General features: G+C 42.9%; 2 protein-coding genes across 5 annotated transcripts in view; both read right to left on the reverse strand.

Moving 5' to 3' along the window:
• The window catches only part of LOC108140595 (cadherin-87A), a 59,728-nt gene extending 45,521 nt beyond the window's left edge, over positions 1 to 14,207 (reverse strand). The window contains exons 1-3 of one of the 3 annotated variants that reach the window (XM_041709079.1): positions 13,925 to 14,207; positions 12,578 to 12,912; positions 606 to 624 (exon numbers count right to left, since the gene is read on the reverse strand). The gene's annotated coding sequence lies outside the window, so the exon portion shown is untranslated. The remainder of the gene's footprint in view (positions 1 to 605; positions 625 to 12,577; positions 12,913 to 13,924) is intronic. The other 2 variants (XM_017263501.2, XM_017263500.2) reach the window with 2 other exon arrangements.
• A 1,521-nt stretch (positions 14,208 to 15,728) lies between these two features.
• LOC108140550 (hormone receptor 4) overlaps positions 15,729 to 26,231 on the reverse strand; it is a 35,323-nt gene continuing 24,820 nt past the window's right edge. For both annotated transcript variants that reach the window (XM_017263399.2, XM_041709709.1), the window contains exon 2: positions 15,729 to 18,914. In XM_017263399.2, the coding sequence (XP_017118888.2) occupies positions 16,014 to 18,914 (2,901 nt within the window). In that variant the 3' untranslated portion in view covers positions 15,729 to 16,013. The remainder of the gene's footprint in view (positions 18,915 to 26,231) is intronic.

Here is a 26,231-nt window from a genome sequence, read left to right on the forward strand (position 1 = left end):
GCATTATGTCTCTCATTTTCCTTTTCCCTAGTAGATACGGCCACGATGGTTTTGGCTAATCGCACTGTCATTGCGTTAACCGCATTTCAGTCATTTGCCGCGTAGCATTAAATGACCAAATCAGTAAATGGAAAATGTGCGGGTTAAACAAGGGGTGTTGGTATAACAACGATAAGAACGTTCCCACAGGATCCATTCAAATGCGTTTTCCATCGCATATTTTATTATCAATTTGCATTGGAATCAATTTTTGGGGGTGAGGAGTGTGGCCAATACCCGAAAACCAATCGCATTTAGCCGGTTCGCTTAGTTTGCGGGTATCGAACATCCAACACCAAAATTGCAAACAATGTTTGGCTTCTCCATTGCCCGGTTTGAAATTTGGATGCATTTTAACTGATTTGATTTATCAAATGGTCGGCGTTGAGGGGGTGGGGTCAATCGGGACAGGACGACTGCAAAGTGGATCCGGCCGCAGACAAGTTAGGTATCTAGCAGATGTCAAACTATTGAACACTGCATTCAGGTGAGAGGACTTCACAAAATCAAAAATTTTTTGGATGACAATTCATATGACTTTTCAATTAAGGAATTTACGTACTTACATCTGTTGATGCTCAGAATCTGCAAAAGAGGGAATAAAAAAATGACTAGAATTGGTTAAACAAATTTTAAAATTAATTCCAAATTTACCTACCATTACACTCGCTAAACCTAAACTTACATAAAAAATTTAAATGTTAACAAAGAGCATACCTGTGTCTGTTCATTTGAAAGCAAAGCCTCAAACTTCAAGTGACCTAATCCAAAACCCCTCCTTAAAGCGAATAGCTCCAGTTACCTACTTACATCCATGTGTGACACCCACGAGAATATCCACAAAACCCCACCCAAAACCGACATCTAAGCAGAATAAATTCCCACCCATTGGACCTACTGACAATAGCAAAATCTATAAACTATTGAATTGCAAATTGCGTATAAAGTCAAAAGAAAATTTTTGCAATGTAAATTAACAGCCAGCGAAGCTGAGCAAAAGAGCCGAAATCAAAAAAAAAAATAATAATAAAAGAGAGAGGGAGATGTTAGAACAACAAAACAAAAAGACCAGAGTCATTTGCAGACCCATCTCCGCCCACACTGCCACCCCCGATTGCTTTCATTGGAGAAGAATTGTGCTATGAAATAATCCGCAACGACAAATATGCGCGCTGTTTTATGTGTGTTGGTGTGTTAGCCATGTTTATGTGTGTGTGTGCGGCGTGGCCAGTTGGTTAGCCAAGTATCGCACAAAAAGCCGTGTGCTGTGCAAGTATTTTGTATTTTCGGAGCCAGTTACCCAGACGCCGCCAACAACAAAAGCAGTAACTGCCACAACAGTCACTGGCAAACCACACACATAAACCGGTTCAACGAAATTCCAAACAGCAGCCGTCGTCGCCGAAAGAGCAAAAGAGACCCAGTCTCAGTTTCATCCGCTGCCTCTTTCTCGGACCCTCATTCTGTCCCAGTCCCCGTTTTTGTCCCCATCGAAGACCCCAAGACATGGCCAGCAGCAGCCGGCACTAAATGTCAAGCGAGTGAACGGTTTTCAGTTGTGGGGGCTGCCCGATGGGAGTGAAGCAGAGTGGCTAAAAAGAGGTTTCAATGCAGTACAATATAATGATCAGAAACTGGATTTGATTATCTTCAGTTCACGTTATGTCAAAATGCAAAAAAATGTAGAATAGTTTACGGAATTTTAATATTATCTCGTTCTATGTAATTTTTTATTTATTTATTTATGCAATATTCCCCAATACTTTTGCAAATGATACGATGATACAACATTTTAAATATGCTTGTTTCAGTGTACAACTGCAAATGTGCAAAAAATTACAGCAGAAAAAATCACAGCAGGAAAATAATCGCCGATAAAGAGAACGCTAAGAAACCAGCACCATATGAACTGTACCATCGATTATGAAAAGAGAATGGAACTGAGAACCGAAGAAAATAATAAAAAATCTAAAAATATAATGCAGATGGACCTGTCGATAAAATGGAGTTGAATACTACGCTTTGTCAAGTGAACTTTTTATTTTAATTTTTAATACCAAAAGAATATTTTATGGAGCATGGCCAGCATTTAAAAATAAGGCAAGCTGTCAGAATCAAATAAAATTGTATGGTTACTTTTTTACTAAACAAAATGTAATATCTCTAATGGATCTTTTTGACGATATCTAACAAACAAAAAATATCAATAGAATCTGAGAAAAAGTACAGAGTATCCTGACAATAAACTGAAATTTAATACCCTTATCTAAATCTGCACTTACTATGTATGCCAAATCATATTTCAATATCCTTAATGGATCTTTAATGGAACGTGGAAACATTCGACAAAAAATAAAAGATTAATAAAAACCGGCATACGCAGGCAAGTACCTACTAGCTTACATACATCAGTTATATAATCACGTTTTTTCTCTCTTTCTTCAAAGCCGGCGACAACTCCGAACGAACGGCGACGGCAAATTTGTTGTAATCAATATGAACTGGCGTCTGGCGGCTGCCTCAGATAACTCCACATACACACAAGCCCGCCAACAGGCCATAAACGAAGGAGGTTGTGTGAGTGTGGAAAAACAGATTTGTGAAAAATGCGGAAAATGGCAAGAAATGAAATCGATGGATTCACAATCCACAGCAGGAGCCACCATTGCGTTATATTGCAAAATATAAGTGAACAGTATTGGCAGGGGAAATGGGGGCAACCATATTGTGTGTTTGTGTGTGTGTATTACATGCGTCAGCCATTATGATAAATCGCACCTTTTATTGCAGCATCAGCGCCTTGGCAACTGATTCAGAAAGGGTGCCTAGGGCAGGTTTGAGTTTTAGTTGGTTTTGCTGGGTTTCTTGGATTTGGCGAAATCGTTAAAGCAATAGACAAAACAGGTACTATGCTAAAACGAGATGGGTGCAGAAGCAAAGAAAAAAAAAGAGGGAGGGTGTGCTAACATGACATCATTTGACGATGTCGCTTTTCCTCAACCTCAACGGCAGCTTCTTTTTCATTTCCCCCTTTTCTCCTCTTAAACATTTTCTGTGTACGATGCTGCAATTACGAACACATATTTTTGATAGACTTGCTTAAGCCAAGCAAAAAATGTGATAAACGACCTGCTAAAAGGAGGAAAAGCGCGGGGAAAAGGGGATTGTTCAGCGCAAGTGAAGCACTTTTTTTAACACAAACCCACATATTAACATAAATTCCACGAGGACTTCAGCGCAAAAAAATTGACTCTAAAGCAAAGCGGTGTACTCTATATAAGTTCAAAAGAATCAATGGGAAAATACTCATAAGTAGAATTGAAGGGCAACAAAGGTATCTAGACCAAAAGGGACACTTGACTTTGAATATAGTTTCTTGCTGAGTTATGTTCTTCTCCACTCTTCAGATGATCACTTGACTGTATTATTTCTTTGTGCACTTAAAGGGTAATTGTACCCTTAGATGCTAAAGTTCAAGAGCAAATTTATTTAAAATTAAGACCAATAAAAATTATAGATATACCGATAGATAAAGTAATACACAGTAAAAGCAAAGGCTTTTAAATGAATGTAATATGAATAATAACAAACTTAAATAACAAATACGTGTTGCTAGTCGACCCATTACTATAAATTTTACAACCAAAGTTCCAAGGCAAAGTTAAAAATGCATTTCGCTTGAATTTCTAACAATATTTTTCGGCAACTTTGTTGACATTGGAGCATGTGAGAATTGAAAAGTTTCGGCAACGAAACGCTCCATGATGCATGACTAAAAATCCCACCCCCCATTATCCCTCCAATCAACCCAACCGAACCGAATTCATGCAACCTCTTCCACATCAATATGTTACCTCAAAATGTTTTTTCCGTCGCACTGCCCCATTAAACATTCATCATTTTCCATGGTCATTCGTCAACAACGCGTGGAAAAGTTAACGCCAAAAGACGGGCTGTGAAAATGGTTGGATGGATGGCGGAATAAGGGTAATGGGAAGTGCAGCCGGGTTAAAGAAATACAAAAACAGAGATATAAAAAGACCGACATCGGTCAGCGTGGGTCAGTACAGACACACACAAAAATGGCAAAACTCTCAGTTCGCTAACACACTTGCACAAATCCACAAACATTTATCGAAATATTTCACACGCATTCGAGCCGAAGAAATGTGTGGTAACAGCACAAACAATTACAAAACAACAAACCATTTTTCCTGTGATCGATGCTTTAATACACTGGCAATTTATCAGTTCCAATGGAAAACTTTGCAAGCATACTGCTACTTATATATTATATATACCAAAGTTTTATGTAAGAATATTAAGATACCATTGAAAAAATACAAACGTTACCAAAAAAAATGCTTGTATGGGTAACACCAATTCCAGCTAACAGAGAAACCAAACACCGATAAAGTGCATTGAAAATCTGCAGCTGAGAACTAAAGTGAAGTGAAAGTCACGAGCTGCACTGTAAAAACCCTTCATTGCATTTGGACAGAGAGAAAAGTGGGTTCCCAGCGTCAAGCTCAAAACTTATGGACTTGCACCTGCGAATAAGGTCAATAGAGTTACTGAAGAAATGGCTAAGGCAAAGCGCGATAGAGAAGAAGTAAACCCCAGAAATTCAATGGTCCAATGTCACACCAAGCAATTGTTGCTTTTTTCGTTACCGGTATTTTATTTGCTTTTGCGGTTTTTGCCAGCATCAACAAATCAAAGCTCTACTTTTGCCTGACCCATTCATTACCATAAAAAGTGTGGGCCAACTCAAGAGACAAGAGGGAGGTGGAGCAGCGGAAACAGGTTTCATCATCATTGCAGAACAAGAATATTCATTGGGATCTCTGGGGGACAGCGAAAGTGGTGCGATAGAAAGCTGGCTCGACTTCGAGTCGCTTTTTTGCTTAGCTGGCGCACGAAAGCATACAATCACGCAGGCCGAGAACTTTTTAATTAGTCACTAAACTGCAACTGTCCCGGGACCTTTTCGACTTTTTCTTAGCTTGGGGAAGAACAGCGCTCATTATCCTGGTGATTAATAAGCAAAACACTGGAGGTAAGGGCGGTGGAAAAAGAGTTATTCGACTTTCACAAAAGGATTGCCAGATTACAGTTAAGCTTTTTCGATTGGAAGATTAAACAAAAATTCACTTTGATACCTGCAAAAATCTATTACAAAAATTATTTAAAAAATGGTTTGCGATTAAGATCGATACAAAACATACACTTTACATAACACAAACCCATTAAATGTGGACAAGTTTAACTGGGTATAACACATTGCAAATTTACGTTGGTGTTTTCTGACTTCAATTCCCTTTTTATCTTCAACATTTAATACGACTCAAAGATACATTCTTCCATTTGTAACTTTTCGTCATAGAGTATTGCCCATTTGGAGTCTATCCTACCCGAATACCACCTGTCACGCTCAAAACGATCAAGTAACTGACTGACAGTTGGCTAACTGGAGCAAGTCGGTGACTTAAAAATGCCCGCCAGGCAGAGAAGAATTTCAAAAAAAAATGTTTGAAAAGTGCAAAAAGTGCTGAGCCCAAGATGAAAGTTTAACAACATTTAGCTGAACAGGCATAAAGTTGGCAGGCGGCAAGCATGCGAAAAAAGAAGCCAATGAGGGGGGGTTGAGTTTGGAAGTGGTGGAGAAGGACTGGGACTCTGAGCTGACTGAATGGGATCAAACAATTCGCTAGTTTACACCTTGGACTCATTTAATTATATTCATTGTACCAGTTCAAGTCCCTCATTAGTCGCTCCCTCATTACGCCTTCGCATCCCTATATATTCTATCCCTCGCTCTTTTCCTTCCTTGGCCATAACAACAACCAGTTGGCAAAGTTTTGTGAAATTTCTTGAACAAGTGACCCATAAGTTGGGCCAGCCATCAGAAAGGCAGGCAGACGCAGAAGCCCGGGAAGGCAGTCTCCAGCAGAAAACCCTCCCATTTTCCTTTCTCAGAAGAAAGTCCGCATATCTGCCGACACCTCCTTTAATCCTCCGCCTCGTTTCCTAATGAATATGCAGCCCTAGGGCCAACTCAGGGCGTCTCGGCAACGTTTACTTAGCAAACTCAAACGGTGTTGGCGTATCCGTGGCTCTAATTGCTTTGTTAGACACCGTTGGGGCAAAATATGATGGTCCTGGGTGGAGCTGCAAAGCATGGAGTCTTTCTGAGAGAGTTGGAGGCAAAGTTTTCTTACCGCAGGAGATGCATTTTGCATCTAAGTCTGTAATTTGATCACAGATGGGATATGATATCCTACAGAAAATAGTTTAATTTAAAGCTGGTATTAAACAGTAGATTTTCACTAAATTTAATTACGGTAAGAAAACAATAAATATAATTGGAAATGTTGGATAGTTAACACACAAGATTTATTTAACGCTGTTCTTACCAAACAAAAATATACATAGTTTAACTTAACATAATTTGTATTATCACTTTTAATAAGATTCCTTGTGGTAAATAAATTTTAAGCGGGAACAATATGTTGTTCTTCTTCTACATGTCAAAACTTGGAACAAATCCTCAATCAACCCTCGGGGGGAGGCTTTGGGCTTGGCTGCCAATCTATCCGACCGGATTCGCACAAGTTTGAGCCCCGAGGCTGGCAATTATAAATACTCTTCAACGCTACGATGGCGTTTAACAGGAAAACATCACAGGACATTTCACTAATCTCCGGGACAGCAGCAAGTCCATGTCAACACGGGAAAAGTTGTTGATGAGGAAAAGGGAAGGGTGGAGACGGGAACTGGGAGCAGGTCAGTGCTTTGCCCTAGGCAATCAAACTTCGACTTCATTTGACAACTTTAATGGAGTCCGAGGCGAAGCAGCAGTTTGAAAAAGTTACTCATTGCATTACCGCTGACCGTTGACTGAACTTTGTATTACATAACTACTATGTAAGCTTAACTTTACCCATCCCCCATCCCTCTTTTCCCAAGCCCCCAGCGTTTTCCCCATGGCAAGGCCACTGCCCATTGCCATTCATAAATGTTAAACAAATTATGCGGAGCCAACTCTTAAAGAAACACCATACCATAATACTCTTCATTCGAAGCAGGAATACGTTGACAGAATATACAAATGCTTATTTAAGACTATTTAAATATATTATTTATATCAGCATATTATTCAACAAGTAATTAAATGAATAATCTGAGTATAAACAAAAACTAAAAATGTTATTTGGATATCCTTATTGTATATATTGTGGTTTAGTTTTAACCAATGTCATATAAAAGCATCTTTACGTTGGGGTATCCCTTTCATAATTTTACGCAATTGTCTCTTTATTCTTCTCTATATTTTTTTTGACATTTTAGTTGAAAACTTGTTTGGTCGTTGTATGGGAAGTGCTCTCCACACCACCCACCGACAAGACCAACTGATGCGACATGTTGGCTTACCGCTAATTGTAAGTGAAATTAGCGGTTTTTGCTGTTGCTAATGAAAATTGTTTGAACCGAAAACTTTGCATCACTTGTGGGAGCACCCGTTCTTAGGGTTGGAAAAACTTTGCACAAGAGACCGAGAATTAGAAACGGATGCGCACCGTGCGATTAATCGGATTTTGTGTAATTCCAATCATAGTTTGCCTTACGTTATGCGCATAATTAAAAATTACTTTTCGTCGCTCTGCTTTCATGCTTTTATATTTTGGTTCCTTTGTTTTTTTTTTTGCACGCTATGTCGCCATACGTTTAGGTCCAGACGGGGGCGGCATCCCCGTTTTTCCCGCATTTTTGCCCGATTTTCGTAACATCTTCGACGAGAAGTGAAATTAATGGCTTTTCTATTATTTTGCACAAAGTTTCGAAGCGCATTTGACGTTGATTGCATTTTTTGCGCTTTCCAAGGACGAACAATATGGGGTGTGGCGGAGCAGGGAGAAGGGGCAGCTCCAAAATGGCTTCCACCAGCGGAATCACAGCTGCTGCAAGCTTGATTAAAAATTTAGAGAGTGTGCGGGCGTATTAGTGTGTATCTATGTAAGTGCCGGTGATGCCAAAGCTGGGCAATTTGCCTGTTTCTCATCCACGGATTCCCATTAACCGACGGGTATAAAGAGGAGGAATGTGGGCGGAGGGAGTTGAGGAGAACTGTGGATTAGTGGCCAGAAATGGCAACCATTCTCCTTGGCGTGGTCCATCATAGCCGCATATGCTCATATGACTGTCTCTAGTTTATGGTTTGATTTATGTGCTCCAAGGTGCGGAGGATCATAAATTCCTATAAGAAATTCTTCAAATTGCTTTGGCACAAATGCACTGCGGCAAACTGCAGAAAAAAAGATGTGGCAAAAACCCAGAACCAGCTTAAATATGATTTGAAAACAAAATTGAATTTTCATGTGGTGGACATTTTAAAAAAAAAACTCAAATGGTGTCAGTGTCAACTCAAAATAAATACACGTTTGTAATGTTAAAATTTATTTTTTTAATTTGTTACACTTTTTTTAAACAAGAAAACAAAAACCCTGCTGCTTAGTTTCAACGCAAGTTAAGCTTCTATTACACGACTTTTTACGAACAGTAACTTTGTCATATCTAACCGGTCATCTAGTTCCATATCTGATCTCCACAGCCTATTGAAAATGAATGGTGCAATGGGGAGGCAGAGGTTGCAGCGCAGACATACTCCTTAACCAAAAGAGAGAGGGGGAGAAGCGTGTAGTTGCACAAAATGAACTTCCTTCCTGAGATGTCTTCCTGTCCCGCCTGAATGGCCGACTTCCACTAGCCACTAACCGCCCATTACCCGCTCTACTCCTCTTTTGCAAGTTAAAGCCACACCCCTTTCTAAGCGTAACCGCCCACTTGGCTGGTAAAAGTTTTTCGGAGGCAATCCCAGACGGTCCGGTCGAAAACCTCAACGCGCTAAAAGAACCAACTAAAAGTGAGCCGAGAAAAACTTTAAGCCCACTTTATCCTTTACATATAGAGCTGTCCGTCTCGACGCCGTCGAACAATACAAATGGCTAGAAGGCGTTGCGGCCCAGACAGGATTCCCTGGGCCAAAAACAACCAAACCAGTTAATTTCCAAATTGTGAACAGTACCAAAAAGTGCGACAGACCCCAGGAGAGCTAGACGGTGGTGCAGGGGTAATGACAGTACTATGTATGTGCTGGATTGGTGGGTCGCAGATGCAAAATGATTGGATTAGAGATGGTTGGGGCTCTTGATCAAAAGATCATAGGAGAAAAGAAATTCTTAAAACTTTTTCATTAGTTTTAAATCGTTATATTTAATTTTAATATTTAAAATATATTTAATAGATAAGTTTTCCTTATGTTTTATTAGTATTCATGATCCTTAATCACCTCAAATATCCTAACCTTATCCAACAATTTACATATATCATTGAGGCTACATAAAAGCAAATTCTTTTTGACCACTCATTTTCTGGAGATCTTTAAGTCAAATGTTTTTAAAGTTTTTAAGTAAGCCAGTAGACCTTTTACCATTTTTTTTACTACCGATTTAAACATAAAATTGCCATTCGTGCGCGCATAATCACGCTGCCATCGTTAGGCTTTCCAATGGTCCGGCTTGATTAGGAACGCCGCAACTAGTTCAAAACTACACAACGCGGCTGAACCACAGCACCACCACTGAACCATGCTTTACCAAGTGCACTCGGGAGCAGACCGGGTCTGGTTTTTGGGCTGGGAATCGCTGTTGTTGGCGAAAACGGGAGCGGCCAAAAGGGAAACACTGAATAGTGTAGGCCAAGAACAACAAAGGCAGCTGGCCACAGAAGCCGATGGACTGGTCAGCGTCGAAGTCGCGCATTGCCAAAGCATAAAACTTGTTTCTGTCTAAACATGGAACCCGCCAGCGGCACCCGACTCCCCGCATCCAGACCCACGCCCCGCCGCCGCCCCTTAAAGGCCCGACTGCAAGCCAGTCTGAAATATCTTCCGGCTTGAGATTGCAACAACAACAGAGATATGGGCAGAAACAGCAGCAGTTTGGACGCAGTTCCGTCGACAACTTGGGCAAGTTTTCCATTGTTAAAAGGTTTCCCAAATAAAAAAGAAACCACCGATTTTCCAGCTCTCGCTCCTCGGGTTGCAGCAAGCAACAACATTTTTCCCATTGTTGGGGCCTGCATTAATATTGTGATTTGGAAATTACGAAATTCTCCAGTGGCGGATAAAATTGAAGTATGCCGGGAAATATTGCGGTCTCAGAGACGGTTCCTGATCTTTTGTTGCTATTGCTGCTGACTCTGCGATAAATTTCAATTAAAAGATTAAGGACAACGGGGTTAAATGCGGGTTGACAGAAGGAATACAATGTGCCCCGAAAATATAATAAAAGTTGATTTAATTTATTTGTTATTAAAAACAAAAATATAACTTCATATGGCATTTATAGTAAAAATATATATCATGGAATAAGTAAAATTATTAACAAACTTAATAATTTGGCATTAATTTCAGAAAACACTTATCATTTTAAGGAATAAAGAATCCATTTATAAACAATTTATTTTGTTTATTTTTCACAACGCCATCAAAACATCATTAATTTTTACTAGCATAAACAAAATTATATTATAATTATATATTATAATCACGCTTGTTTTGCGAACTATATATGTAATCCCCATTAGGTTAATTAGCCAAAGATTGAACTCTCGAGGGAATTTGGATGGTAGAAGTTCATTGCCATGGCATCGACAGGGTCTTAAATAAGGTTTATAGACTATTAATTTTTGGCAATGGCTCAAATCAATTTTCCGAAATGCTCTCAAATTAAGGTTACACTTCGACCTCACCAGGTGATAACCCAAAAGCCCACTTAACCGCTTGACTTGCCTTGCGCTCCCAGCTTTACTTGGGGCCCCCTTAAACACACAACCAAACAAAAACCCGTACTCGAACAGACAGCCGGGGAGCAATTCATAATTAACATAATTGAGGCAGCCGCCGTTGGATGTTTTTGTGCTTTGATGAGCAGAAAGCGATGCCCTGTGTTAATGCGGGAGGAGGAGGCGGTGAGCCGGGGGTTTTGCAGAAGCGCTTGGCAGAACAACGATGGATGACGACCCAAAAAAATACAAGAGGCCCGGTCCCGGAATCGGGGAAAGGGGTAAGCCGCCAGTATCCAAGCTACCAAACACCGTGGCAGGTGGGCGGGGGGTTGCTGGGATGTGAAAACGAAACAATATGTAATTTCTACGCAAAAATGTTTTCCATGACCCGCCTGACTGCGGAGGGCGTGACACAACAGCAACAACACCAAGGAGGAAGGCGAATCACCAAAAGAATGGCAGGCACAACATAGACGTTGATGTACTTACTATATACAGTATGGAAAGGGCTCAAAGAATTTTCTGACATGCAGTCAATATAGTAAATTACCGAAGTTGTTAAATAATTCATTTGTTAAAGAAAACTTTTTTCTTTTAGAATTGAAAACCGCTAGTAAGCTTATTATGTTTTGAGTCTCTCGAGAGCTTTGCTTCTGGTTGCTTCAGATTTTCTTTCTTTTTAAGACAATTAAATATCAAGAAAATATATTTTTTAAGTAGATTAGATTATCTTACTTAAGTACTCGTAAGTCAAAGTAGACAAATGGCCTAATGATAAATTGCAAATTGTTAAGCTTTTTTAACCACTTAATACAACAATAAGTCTATAAAAACAATAACGATTTTATCTTCAAAAAGTATTCTTAAACAAGAAAGAAAGCAAACTTTGGCAACTTTCATATACCCTTGCAGCTATTGCAAAAATTAAAAATTTTTGTAAACATTGAAATTATGATTTACTTGCGTATATGTTTAAAAACATTGAAGCTATGATGATTTGCAGCTCAATTATTTGATAGTTATTTTATATATTTTTATTATTTCTATGGGAGCTATATGATATAGTCGTCCGATTTTGATAAATTTTAAACCATAATTCTGAAATAATTACCCAATACTATATGTCGAAGAACTAAGAAAAAAATTAAAAACCAGTTAAGTAATAATTTTTTTTCTTTTTTTTCCGATTGTTCCTATGGGAGCTATATGATATAGTCGTCCGATTTTGATGAAATTTAAACCGTAACTCTGAAATAATTAACCAATACTATATGTCGAAGAACTAAGAAAAAAATTAAAAAACAGCTAAGTTATAATTTTTTGTTCATTTTTTTCCGATTGTTCCTATGGGAGCTATATGATATAGTCGTCCGATTTTGATGAAATTTAAACCGTAACTCTGAAATAATTAACCAATACTATATGTCGAAGAACTAAGAAAAAAATTAAAAAACAACTAAGTTATAATTTTTTTTTCATTTTTTTCCGATTGTTCCTATGGGAGCTACATATATGATATAGTCGTCCGATTTTTATGAAATTTAAACCGTAATTCTGAAATAATTAAACATTTTTATATGTCGAAGAAATAAAAAAAAATTGAAAAACAGCAAAGTTATAATTTTTTTTATTAATTTTTCCGATTGTTCCTATGGACCGAGTGTTCTCTGTACCTTCAACGTTGACTTACCTGCTGCTGATGTTTCAACTTTTTCTGGGGGGGAGAAAGAAAGAATTTTGGTGACCCGGGTTTGGCGGCTGCGACGGCCTCCGCCTGCTGATGACGCTGGAATGTGGCCACCAAGGCTCCTCTTCTTCGGCTCTGCTGACGTCGCAGTTGCGTTTTGTTTTTTCCGGCTTTCTTGCCTTCAATGCCGGCTTAGTTGTTGCTTTTTGGCTTTTTCTCTGGCCTTTTGCTTTTGCTGCTGACAAAGGTGATGGCAATTTGTTGTTGTTTGCTCTTCTTCGACTTCGCACCTCGCAAACTGCCGTTATTCATTGACGAAGGGCAGAAACAAACACATACTTAAACATACGTAGAGAAGAGAGAGAAATACACATACACTAAATATTTCAGCAATTCAATCATTCACATTTTTTTGTTGCTATTTAGCAATTATGCTTGAATTATCTCACGGTCAACTGGTTTTTGGATTTTTTATTGTATTATACGTTTCGAATTTCGAGTTGATGGAAATGCAAATACACGCGCAGTGAGAAGAGAACATTTTCCGAGTCAAAGCAGAAGGAAAAAGAAAATTCAAAACGGCACGCGACGCACGTACTTAATTACTATATGTGTTTGTGTGCAAGTTTGTGCAACAGCAACAACAACAACATTCATAAGCTCAATGTCAAAGAGCCACCCACACGGACTGAAAAGTCAAACGGACAAATTGAATTTCGGCCTGCAATTTACGCTTTTAATTAAATCATTAAAAAGGGGGCACAAAGATTACGATTACGCCATTTACACACTGCTGAGAAAATAAAGTGAACTCATATCAAATCAAAATTCGCAGATCAAATCGATCTTTTGATAAAAACAGTTTGTAAAACCTTTTCATAGATAAATATTGTAAATTAAAATAACAGAAATCCTAGTTCAAAACTTAACACTGCCTAATAAAGTGTTATTTTTTTCAGCTTACTAAATATTATTTTATTAACTTACTTAAAAGTTTGAAAAATAAAATTGAACTTTTAGTTGGGTAAAATGAACAAATTTATAATATTTTCTTAGCACTTTTTGTTTCCGTGCAGCAAAAGTTACACTGTTTGTGTTTTGTGGCTCAAAAATGTAATTACGCACTCCAATGCAAATGCAATCGAAAGCAAATAACACACTTGTAATTGTTTGCAATTGAACTGCTTTTAAAATTAAATATCAATTAAATTGCTGCTTTGCAAACATGAGCACACACACAGCGCCCAAAAAAATAAAAACCAGACAGACCACTACACACACACAAACAATCGCTGCTGCGCCGACGCAACCTCGCTGCATAACTTATTTTCCTCTTCTTGGTTTATTTACCTTTGGCAATTATCTATTTAAGCATAATATCGTTTACAGACTAGCCCTTGTTTGCATTGAAAATAAGCCGCGGCGGCTGTAATGCTGTAATTAAACAATGCGGTATTTCGAAACACACGCTGAGAACGAACAACAACACCAACACATAGAAGAGCGCGCCCTTCTCGCCGCACACACTTTTATTTAACACGTAAACAACAACGTCGCAACGCCGACGCAACTTATTTTTCCGGCAGCGACGCGTCCGCACACGTCCTCTCACGTTCCGTTCCGAAGAGAGAATTTGTTTTGAAAATCAGAATCACTTGTTGCGCTCTTTAGCGAGTGTGGGACCGTGGCGAAAATACCACTCAAAAATGATGAAAGCTGAAGATTTTTCAACCGTTTTCGTACGGTCTCACTTTCTGCTAACCGTTACCCGTTAATTGTAATTCTTTCATAGTTAACAACATAAAAAGTACTCTGTTAACCGCTACAAGCAAGTCTTTCCAATGTTAAGTTTATCAGACACATGTAAGTCTTGCAACTCCAAAGTATTGCTTACTGTTAACCCTTAAATGTAATACAGGCTGATGTTAGGACTAAATGTTAACTGTTAACTGAACTGTTAACCGGAAACAGAGCCAAGCACTTGTTGCGCTCGTAAGTCAGTTTATAGCTGTTTCTAGCGAATAAAAAATACTAAAACATATACGAGGAAATCAAAAAGCATTTTGGTTGAGAGCTCTGCTTAAATGAAGAGCAATCACTTGTAGCGCCATCTGTTCGTGTAGCGGAAACTATTTTTACATGATGGTAACTTTATCGAAGACTTCAACCATTTGTTTTGTATTTATACAAAAATTATACAGATGTCGCCACAAGTTTTATAATACACATTGCTCGTAAATAATTCGCAACGATGTTTTCAAATTTTTTATGACTTGTATTGATTTTTCTCTTCGAGTAATTTAATTGTGAATTTCTTCAAAAGAAACATACTCTCTTCGAAAACTGACGGAAATATTAACTAAATACTTTATCCGAAATTAGTTGTTTAAGGACCCAGCCATTTTCCATAGCACGCATTGTGGTCACCAATGGTGGATTAGTAAGAATTATTTTGAAGTAATCATTGAACAAATTTAATTTAAGCTAAATATTATTTGCCAAACTCCATACTTTCCCCATCGTCGCTAAGTCACCGGGGCCTATTTAACGCTCATCACATTAATTGGCTGTAAAATAGAACTCCCAGATAACCCGAAAAAATTCAAAGAGATTGTAATTTTTTTTAACAAATTCTTTATATTTGCTTGCATTTTTAATTTTTTTTTGTTCTTTTTGTTGGTTTTTTTCTTTGTTTTTTCTTTAATAAAACTTTGTTTTAAGTTGTTCTTTCTTTTGTTTGTTGTTTTGCGGTTTTTGTATATAAATAATAATACTTATGGCTAGTAATATAGTAAACGTTTTTCGATTTTTCATAAATTTTGTTGAGCCGCCAAATGCTGCATCGTCTTTAGGCCAAAACGTAAATTTTGTTAATTGATCTGGTTTTGGTTGTTTTGAAAAATGTCTAAACTGTTGTTGTTTGTTGTTCGTTTCTTTTGACGCTGTTGTTGTGTGGTGTGGAATCGAAAAACTGCAACTAACAAATTGCAACTAACAAAGCTAAAGTTACGCTAATATAGAATTTTTGTTTTGCTTCCGTTTCAAACTTACTTGGCTAGGAGTTCGCTGCTCTGCCTTACGACTAACAATATTTACACTTACAAAAATTTTCTAATAGTTTTGCTTGCTCATTTGTCATAATCATTGTTCTGCCTTTTCTTCGATCTCTCACTAAGTTACGGATTTCCTTATAGATTGCAATTAATTTGTGTGTCCTCGATTGCTTGTGTGGGGGAATAGGACCAAGGATTAGGGACATATGTATGTATGTTAATTCATTCATGCACGTTCACAACCTGAGCATAATTAGCATTTAAGATCCCCCGTTTCCCTCCCTCGTTTCGTCGACTCAATACTGCTTGGAATTGCTAGTGGGCGCCAGCAGGCGACGCGACCAGCACGCCGCCCTCCGCTGGGGATCCGTCGTCTACAACTGATACTAACTGCCGACCATGATGTGGGCCGGCTGCTCCAGCTCGTTGTCGTGCAAGCGGGAGGCGGCCACCACCTGGCCGCCCAGGCCGCTCTTGAACAGATCCTCGGAGCTGAGCTTGCAGCTGGGCACCAGCTCGGTGAACTCCGACCCCAGGCCGAACTCCATGTCCAGGAATCCGTACTCCCAGGTATTGGCGCCCGCCGACACATTCGAGCTGATGCTGCTCACATACGACGAGGTCAGCGAGTGGGTGGCCGACGAGATGGTGGACAGGGTGGTGAAGGTGGCGGTGGTGGAACTGCTGCTGCCGCCGCAAGAGCTGCTGCTGCTGCTGCTGTTCGCCTGCACGGTGGTGAAGCTGCCGCTGAAGGCCAGGGTCGATCCCGCGGATGAGCTTGAACTGCTGGCTGCTGCCGGCACTGAAACCGGCACCGCTGTGGGCGTGGCCGCCGCCGGCAGTATGCTAAACAGATCGCTGTTGTTCAGCGGATCCAGCGCCGATTGCGAACTCAGGCTGAGCACCGAGCTCCAGTTGATGGATCGCGTGGAGTCGTCGTCCGCATAGCCCGAATCGCTGGTATCGCAGTTATTGCTGCTGGCGGCAGGGGCAACTGGCGTGCTGGCACTGCTGGCACTCGACGTGTTCCCACTGCTGTTGCTGCTGCTGCTGCTCATCACCGGCGAGGAGGAACTGGTATTATTGCTGCTGCTGCTGCTGCTGCTGGTGGCGGGGGAACTGCTGCTGATGTTGCTGTTGTTGCTCAGGCTGGCTGCTGCTGCATCTCCTCCGCTTGCTACTGCTGCTGCCGCCGAAGCTGCTGCCGCTGCTGCTGTTGTGGTGGGGCAGGCGGGAAAGGGCGTGGCTCGACCCGACTGCAGCTCCCGAAAGGGGTAGTGATCGTAGGGATGCAAACTACTGCTGCCGTTCGTTGCCGTTGCTGCTGTCGCTGGGGAGTTGTTGCTGTTGCCGCTGGCATTGCTGCTTGCCCCCGCCGATGTATCACAGTTGCTGGGCTGCGTGCTGAAGCCGCCCGCTCCCGATGCCACTGCCACGCCCCTGTAGGCGGGCTGGCTCTCCAAACGCTCATGGTAGCCATGCGGTTGGCTGGGTGGCTGTTGCTGTTGCTGCTGGGGCTGGAAACTCAGTTGCTGGTAGTGGTCCATGTTGGCCAAACGGGCACAGTTCAAAACGGGCGCATAGTCCATCTGCTGCTGCTGTTGCTGCTGCTGGGGATGTGGATGGAGTGGCGCTGGCGGGGATTGCTGCTGCTGCTGCTGTTGTTGCTGTTGCTGTTGCTGCTGCTGGTAAGCTGGGTGGTATTGCGCCGCTTGTGCTGCTGCCGCTGCTGCTGCAGCTGCTGCTGCCGCCGCCTGCTGGTGATGCTGCTGTGCCGCGTGGTGCAACTCCTTGGCCTCCGCCTCGATCTCGCGATCGATCCGCTTCAAGGTGTTGCAGATGAGCACGGAGCGGTACAGCGACTGCTCGGACACCTGCCGAAAGCGGGAGAGCTTGAACATGGACAGATTGCGTATCTTCAGCCGCGTGTCCTTGTAGCAGCTCCTGTTGGCACTGCACCAGCCACCGGCTCGGCCATCGCAGCAGCGCTTAAGGGGCAGGCCATGCAAGGGCAGGCCGGCGAACGGAACGACGGGCGCCGACGAGGGCGGCGGACTGATGGGCGAAGCTCCGGCCGCACCGGATGCCCCACTGCTGCAGCCCAGATCCATATAGGACTTGCCGTTCTCCGCACAACGTATCGTCTGCTGTGGCGCCGCTGACGGGGCATAGGCTCCTCCGTTGGTCGCCTCGTAGAACTGCTGGGCGCCCACTCCCACCGAAGAGGGATTGGCCGGACTGCTGCCCGCCGTCGCCCACTGGGGTGGTGCAAAACCACGCGCCTGTTGCGGCGTCGGCGGCGACTGCGTCATGTGCTGTGGTCCTCCGGTCCGCGAGCAATTCTGCTGCGGGAATGGCTCCGAGTAGTAGTTGGGCTGCCTGTTGCCATAGCCCGGGGCATAGCTCCTTTGCTGCTGCGGATGCTGTTGCTGGGCGAGTTGTTGTTGCTGCTGCTGCTGCTGCTGGGGATGTGGTTGCTGCTGGGACAGCTGCTGCTGCTGTTGCTGTTGCTGCTGCTGGTGGGGATGGGGCGGCAGCTGGTGCGGATGGGGGTGCGGGTGCGGCACAAAGGGATGATAGCGCATGGGACAGTAGGTGGGGATGATGCTCTCCTCCTCCTCGTAGTCGTCCTCGAAGTCATCATCGTCGTCGTCCAGCTCATCGGCGCTGAGGAGAGTGGTGGCCAGCGTGGATCGGGTGGCAATGCTGCCCCAAGGATCACTGGGCACGGCCACGGCCTGTAGCTTGGAGATGCAGTCGACGGGTTCGTTGGCGGATCCACTGGCGGTTCCGGCCACCGCCGAGGGAGTCGTGGACCCATTGCCCGTCCAGGGCTCACAGGGCACGGCAGAGGCGGCCACCACTTCCAGCCGCGCGATGCTGTCCTCCGGAATCGCCGCACTTGCCGTCGGCGGCAGCGGCACCTCCGCTTGACTCTTCAGGGTAGTAACTTCATGACCATTGCTAATACTGGGCTCCGTTGGCTTCATCGCATCCATCGATGCATCCAACACAATGTGGTTGTTGTTGGACTCGATAGCTGGCTCCGTTGTCGATTGTTGCTGCTGTTGCTGCTGTTGTTGCTGCTGCGGCTGCTGCGGCTGCTGCTGCTGCTGGTCCTCGAGCGATTCTAGGTAGTTGTTGTTGCTGATGGCCCACTTGTTGGCCTTGACGGGGGGCGGGGCACAGTTGCCCGTGTAGGTGGTGTTGGCATCCTTGCTGTCGAAGGTCAGCTCATGCTTCCGCTTGGTAGCGGCTGTTGCTTGAAGACCCATCGCGGAATTCACCTGCAATCGGAAGGAGTGGAAAATACATTTAGTGATTTGCCGCCAAAATGAAAATCAAGTTACAAAAGAAGTTGAAAAGCGCACAGGATACAAGTATACAGAGAGAAAAAAAATGTTCAAAAAAGTTAAACTAACTTTTTAAATAACCTTGCTTAAACTTCGAACATTTAAGATACCTTAAATAATTTTCTTTATGCATACATTTCGTTTCGATTTTTCCCTCTGTGCATCATAAATTTCCGCACCGTTCGCACGAGCCAACAAAGGACACACAGAGCCAGCTAAAAACTTATCAAGAAAATGGAAGTCAGCCAGGGACTTGAACTCCCCCTTTCGCCCACTCAACCACCCTCGCAGTTCCCTCCACTTCCACCCACTCTCGAGCCATGAAAATGAAATGGAAAATGCCAGGCAGCAGCAACAACAGTCAAGCCAGGCCAAGTCGAGGCTGTCTGTCCGTCAGTCAGTCAGTCAGCCACCCAGCCACCCTCCTTCTCCATCTCCGCCCACACTTGCCGCCATGCCACCCTGCCATCCTACCACCCAACCACCCACCCCACCCTCTATCAACTGTTGGCATTGCTCATCGACGCTGCTCGAAATCTTCTTAAAATAAAACACACAGCGACGTAAGGAGAGAGGGTCTCGGGGTCCCGAGAATCGTGTGGGCTGCGTCGATTGCCGTAGTCGTAGCCGTAGTCGTAGTCTTCCCATTCAGAATGCTCTTCTTCTGCTGGCTCTTTCCCATCAACTTCCGCCACATTTAGTGGGCGACTCCTCTCCGTTTCTTTTACGAAACTATTTTTGGTTTCTCGAGTTCTGCTCCAGTCATGATTTTGGATCAACACTGGAACGGAACAATGCCAGGAAAGAATTTCCCGGAAGGCACTGTGTGCCTTAAATATACATTGCAAAGTACTAAAAAAAATATAGTCTGTAGTTTACCTTCATAATATGAATTATTAAAAATCTGAAGCTAGTTAAGATTTTATTATAGTTTTGGTGGTTCTTAAAAAGCATATTGTGTTAATTTAATTCAAATAATTTGACACTGGTTGCTTATGCATTTAAAAAATTATTTTAATAATTTCATGAACATTTTAAATGATCTTAAGATATTTTAATTGTAATATAATCAATAACGAATATCAAACTTTAGCTTTGAAAGGCTTTAAGTCTCAAAGGAAAAACTGTCACCACCCTCGACCTAAGTGTATGTCTATAGATCGCTGAATCATTCTGTGGATTTCCCACTCACATCTTGCCGAAATCTCCCTTTTTAAGAGTTGCCACCCTCCAATTGCCGGCAAGCTGCCCAACTTCAGTGCCCTTCGCCGCGACTTTCCCTACTGCGTTGAGTTCTGAACATCTGTGCAACGTACGTCGGCCGAGGAACGGCCTTTGTCAAATCCATACATCCATAAGGGTTGCCATATGCTCGCATATTTGCTGATGCCGCTGATGTTGCTTATGAAGTTGCTGCTGCAGTTGCCTTCAGCATTGGGGGAATATAATACGAGTACGAGTACGAGTGCGACAGAATAGAACCCGAACCCGAACCAGAGGGTGAGTTTTCGTTTCATTTTCGGTCCGCTGTGTTCTCTGTGTTATCGTCATCGAGGTCGGTCGTTGGTCGTCGTCGTCGTCGTCGCTGAGTCGCATGTGTTTCGCATTTTTCTACCACCAAACCCTGCCCCTTCCCATGGCCCTTCCCCTGTCCCTGCCCCGTTTCCCTTGTTTGCCTGTCTGTCGCTGAGTTTGCCACTGCCGCATGTCTCATCATCGCATTTCATCCCTCGTTTCGAACTCGTTCGCGTCTGCAGCTGTATTTTCGGTTTTATTTTTGGTATAGGGGCTGGAGCGAGTCTAGACATGCTGGCCCATCGGTACGGATGATTCGCCCTTTTGGGAACAGCGTCTTTGGCCGCAGCGAGAAGTTCCCTTCTCGGAATCGGTTAATCGGTTGCCTTTGCCTCAATCCCACTACAATCTTACTGCCATTTCCCATTCCTGGGCTGGCTGTGCTGTGCTGACTGGGCTGACTCATTCTTATCATCGTCGTTTTAAAGGCGAGCCGCGCACTCATTGCTCATTGTTCTGTTGACAACTGGTCGTATGTGTAATACGGCCGAAGCTCGTTGCGCATACGCCGTGTGCGCTTAAAAGCTGCACTAAAAACCAATCATCTAAAAGCTCTCACCTCCCATCAAATCAAATCGCATCAACAGAGCTTCGCAACGGGAAAACCAAAGCGAACATCAACATCAAAATCAACCTCCACACACAACAATAACAAAAAAAAAAGAAAAAAATAAAACTTTCTACGCTAATTTTCGTTCGAATGGAGAAATGCTGGCTGGCCATCATTATAAGCCGCAGCAACAGAAACAACATTTATACAATGCTGGCCATCATCTTGGGACTGGCTGACTAGCTGATGATGATGATTTTCGAGCTGCGTTCGCTGGCAATGTTGCTGGAAGTTGTATTTTATTGCCACACCAACATCACTCAGGCAGTTTCAAGCGGCAACGGCAACCAGGCACCGCAGCAACACAAAAGCAGTCTCCCGTCAAGCGTTCGTTGCTTTTTACCCACCAGCAACATATACAGCAACAGAAACAGCAACACTAGCGCAGCAATAACAACAGCAACAGCAGCAATAGCAGCAGCATTTTACGCTTCGCCAGCAACTCGTTTCAGCTGGCACAGGCACTGGAAGCGGACTGAAAACTGAAAACTGAAAAGCAGGAGGAGCATTTGGCGGTGCGAGGGGCATGGGGTGTGGGGTTCCGGCTCCAACTCGGACTGGCTCCAAATTGACGGCCCGGGTCTAAAGCTCGCACGCAGCGTCGCTGCAGTTGCTATTGCTGCTGCTGCTGCTGCTGCTGTTGCTGCTGCTGCAGTAACAACAGCCAACAACAGCAACATCGTCGCTACCTTCAAATTCCACAATATTCAAGTTTCAGGTTATGAGCCAACCAAGCAGCCAGTCAGCCAGGCAGCCAGGCAGCCAGTCAGCCAGCAAACAGAAACCAACCCAACCTGAGAGCCGGAGCCAGTCATCGTCGACGGCAGCAACGCCAACAGCAACAGCAACACGAAACGAAATGTTTACCCGAAAGCCAGAGCCAAGAGCTAAGAGCCAGGGCCCGGGACAACGGCAACAACAACGAAACGTCGTCGTCCGCTGGGGTTTACTGTGGGTCGGAATAGAGCTAAAAATGGTCTCCATATTGCTAAGCTCACAGTAAAACTTACAGACTAAAGAAACAATAAGTAAAACTCTTAAAATAGACAGTGATCTTGTTTTTATAAATGCATGAGTTGTCTCATCTGCCTGGTCCAATTGCTCATTGGCATATACCAAGTACAATTACGATATTATTTTAAATAATGTTTGTTTTAAAACATTATGTTCTTATTAAGGTGTTGAGCAAAGCAATTGAAAATATTTCCCCATTTTTTCGAACGCATAAGTCATTACTTCATCCTATTTTTTATTTATACAAACTTTTTTTTAAAATAATATCTGTAAATCTTTTCAAATCTATTAAATGTATATATTGTACTTTTAATAACTTAAGTATTTAATAAGTGCTCATTTCTTTGCCATCTGCTTTTCTTTTCTAAGATCATGGAAACTCAACACCCGTACCCACATTTTTCCTTCATTAAAACCCATTCCATGCCACTGTGCTCGAGAGTCGGCTTGCAAGCATTTAAGTCGGTCGCCGTTGTTGATGTCGCTACCTCCAGTTGATGTCGCTGTGGCTCTGACTCTGACTATGACTCTGGGTTTAACTCGGGCTCTGGCTCTGGCTCTGGCTCTTGCTGTGACTCTGGCCCGATCCACTCCGGTCGGAGCGGGTCTGCTCTGGTCTGTGGGGCCCCACTTTGAATTCTTCGGCTGGGGCGCACAACACAACGTGCGATACCAGCGAAACGAGCGGCGAAGAAAAAACGTCAAGAAAAAATAACAAGTAGAAGCAAAAAGCCGAGTTTTGGTTTTCGAACTGGGTTTTGGTTTGGGTTTGCGTTTGGGTTTGGGTTTAAGCCGCGATCTCCGCCAAAGCAATTTAAGTGTACGGGCCAAAGAGGAAGACGAAACTTTGGAAACATAAAAAAGAGCGCGCGGCCCGAAGACGACGATGAGGCATAATAAAAAAAATTACCAGCGTCGAGCTTGGGGTTCAACGCTGTAGAAGTAGAAGCAGCCGCGGTCTGCTCATCATAATAAAAATGAATTGAATTGAAGACGCACCAGTACCAGCGCCAGCACTAGGCACCACCCGATCTTTCTTGCGCTCTCTTAGTTTCTTAGTTGGTGGATATGGTTGTGGATGGGAAGAAGCTCGAGATGACGCCGATATGGTGGCTTGTCTCTCGCTGTTTCCCATGCTGGCTTAGTTATTTTTCACTCCCTCATGGTGAAAACTTTGAATGCAAACACCCACAACAACAATAACCGAGCGCGGGGCGAGCTATTTGCTTATAGCGGCACATGACGATGTGGGAACGGAAAGATTTCCGAGCCCGGCTTCCCATTAAGGTTGAACTTCCATAACTCGACCTATAGCTGTTTAGCATTTGTAGCATTTGAGTTTAACAAACTATGCAACATTTTGCTCTGGTGAACTAAATTATATGTATATTTGAAATGTTTTGAACATTTAGGAAAAACGTAAACTTTTAGTTAAATAATACACTAGTGATTCAGGTTAAGTTTCTTAGTTTAAACAGATTAATGATAAAGAAATCCGTTAGTTATTTTTGTATTATACAGTTAGTGTTATAAATCCAACAATATTTAAGGAAATAACAAAATATGTTGCCCAAATTATAAAAAAACTAAAATCTTATCGATTCAAATTTTAAGATATCCCTCGATAACATCAAAACTCAATACTTATTAAAGCTAAGGCTATGGACTGGCTATGGTTGCGGGGTGGGAGTTGTGGGTTGGGTTGTATGAAGGCAGTCTGTTTTGATGTGCGCATATTTTGCGTCGGCCATTTCATGTTGCCGCACCACGGAGTTCGCCGCACGACTGACAGACACAAAACCCCCGATTCCGATTCCGAGTTCGAGTCCGAGTCCCCGTGTCGATGTGGGACCGTCGATTGAAAGCAGAGGCAGTGGCAGAGGATGAGGTGGCAGGAGGCAGGAGGCAGGAAGCCACGGCGACGGCGGCGTCGTCGACAAAATCAGCTGTTTTTGGCGAATTAGAGCAATTTTCAATGCGCGCCGCTTGCTGTTTCTGCCTTTTTTTTGCGGCTTTTTGTTGCGCTTCATGTCGAAGATTTATAAGCAGCGACGACGACAGCGAAGTTGGCATCGCAATTGGTGACATTGAAAATTTGCAAGGCATCTCTCGCTCTTGCCACTTTGCGTACGTGTGTGTTTGCGAAATGGGGAAACAGCTGACAGCATACATTACCCACATGAGAGGAGGCAAATGGGGGGAAACCCCCCTGGTTAAGAATGGAGACTTTTGGTCAATGAACCGTACCTCCCAACATTCCCACCTCTCCCATCCTTCAAGGCAACTCAGCTGTTTACGCGATGTGCAGAGCCCGGCATTTCGTGAAACGTGAGTCGTCGAGACCCTCACAAATCCCAATTCCATCCCATATCATCCCATCCCATTGTTAGCCGACCAAGGGTCGCTCGGGCATTCTACCTAAGGTCGAGGACCATAATCCCCGAAAAGGATGCAGCGCATTAGACACGCCAGTGGGTTCGGATTCGGGCTCGATTTCGATTTCGGTTTTCTAGGACTGCAGAACTTTCCCTCTACCTGACCAACCCAAGCGATCCATCAATATGTCGTTGCGACTGTCGAGACTTTAAGGACGAATTCGACTGTGATTGAACATATCCCAAGTGGCGGGAGGATACAAAATAGGAATGCAATTGCCTGGAAATCAACCTGTTGGTCGATTGATAGCCCAGCTAATAAGAATTCGTTGGAAAGGGGGTTTAGGTAAGACTATATGTGAATATAGAGAGCCTATGAGAAATATTGTTTTAGGTAGTTTTCTTAACCAATCATTACCTAAATTGTATAGTCATCGTAAAGTTGTTGTTGTACATATTATAAAAAGGATTTGATTTCTCAAGTCTAGAAACTCAAGTTTAGTAATTCAACTTTTCTATATGCGTCTTTTTAAGACCAAAAAACCCATACTGTGCTAAACTTATAAAAGCCTTCTTTTGAATTAACTTTCGTAATATAATTGAACCTTATTCCACTGATCTCAACTGATATTTTGTACTAACTCGAATAACCTTCTGCTTCCCGCCTTTCCACGGGGATCCCCTTATGACATTTCCCGGAACTACTATAGCTGACTGATAACCGATGATCATAGGCGTTGAGATGATGATCGGTTTGCTGGCGAAATTTCTGCCGTGCGGTTCTTATCACTCCGACCAGCTGATAAGACAAGAGAACGAGAGCAAGGAGAGCGGCGAGAGTTGAGCCAGGGCATTGCGTCAAGTGCGCTAATCGCTGGCTCCGAATCGGAACCAGGGCTACAGCCACAGAGCCACCAGCAACAACAATTGCCGTTAACAATTGTCGGAGCGACAGCACACTGCGCAAATTGCACGTCGCGCAGTGTACGAGGCAACAAAAACAACACAGCACAGCAGCTATCAAGGCGTACGTACATTCGTAGGTACGTTCACCAAGCCGTTTGGTAAACACAAAATTACAGCAACAAAAAATACTATGGAAAAAATTGTCGGTATATGTATATGTATATACCGAAATATACAGACAGCCCCAACCAACAAAGACTCCATTCCACACACACATTTGTATATACATGTGTACATCCACATCCAATGTTGCTGACTAGACTCACCGCATACATACTGACGAACCTATATATGTAAGAGCGAGAGAGCAGAGCCGAACGACCGACACACGAAGTACAGTCGCACAGTTAAAAATAAACGGGGGAGGGAGATGGCAAGAGAGAGCAGAAGAGGCAGGCAAAGAGAACGAGCGAGGGTAAAACAACAAAGCAATGCTGGTAAATAATGATGATGGAACCAGTGTGCTGTATATGTGCACATGTATGTGTATACTGCACAGTAAAATTTCATGTATTAAAATCGTTTGTTCGTGTATATGCATGTATACTATACAGGGTAAGAGCTGCCATCGCTGTCTCTATGTGGTTGTTGTTGTCGCTGTTGATAGCGAGGGACGTAATATCGCAACTTTTGCCGTTCCAAGCGAACGTTCGTTCGTTCGTTCGAGTTTAATTTTGTAGTACGTAGCAGGAAAAAAAAGAAACTACGAAA

Source organism: Drosophila elegans, unplaced genomic scaffold (genome assembly GCF_018152505.1).
Source record: "Drosophila elegans isolate 14027-0461.03 unplaced genomic scaffold, ASM1815250v1 contig_476, whole genome shotgun sequence".
In the NCBI taxonomy this organism is placed as follows: Eukaryota; Metazoa; Arthropoda; class Insecta; order Diptera; family Drosophilidae; genus Drosophila; species Drosophila elegans.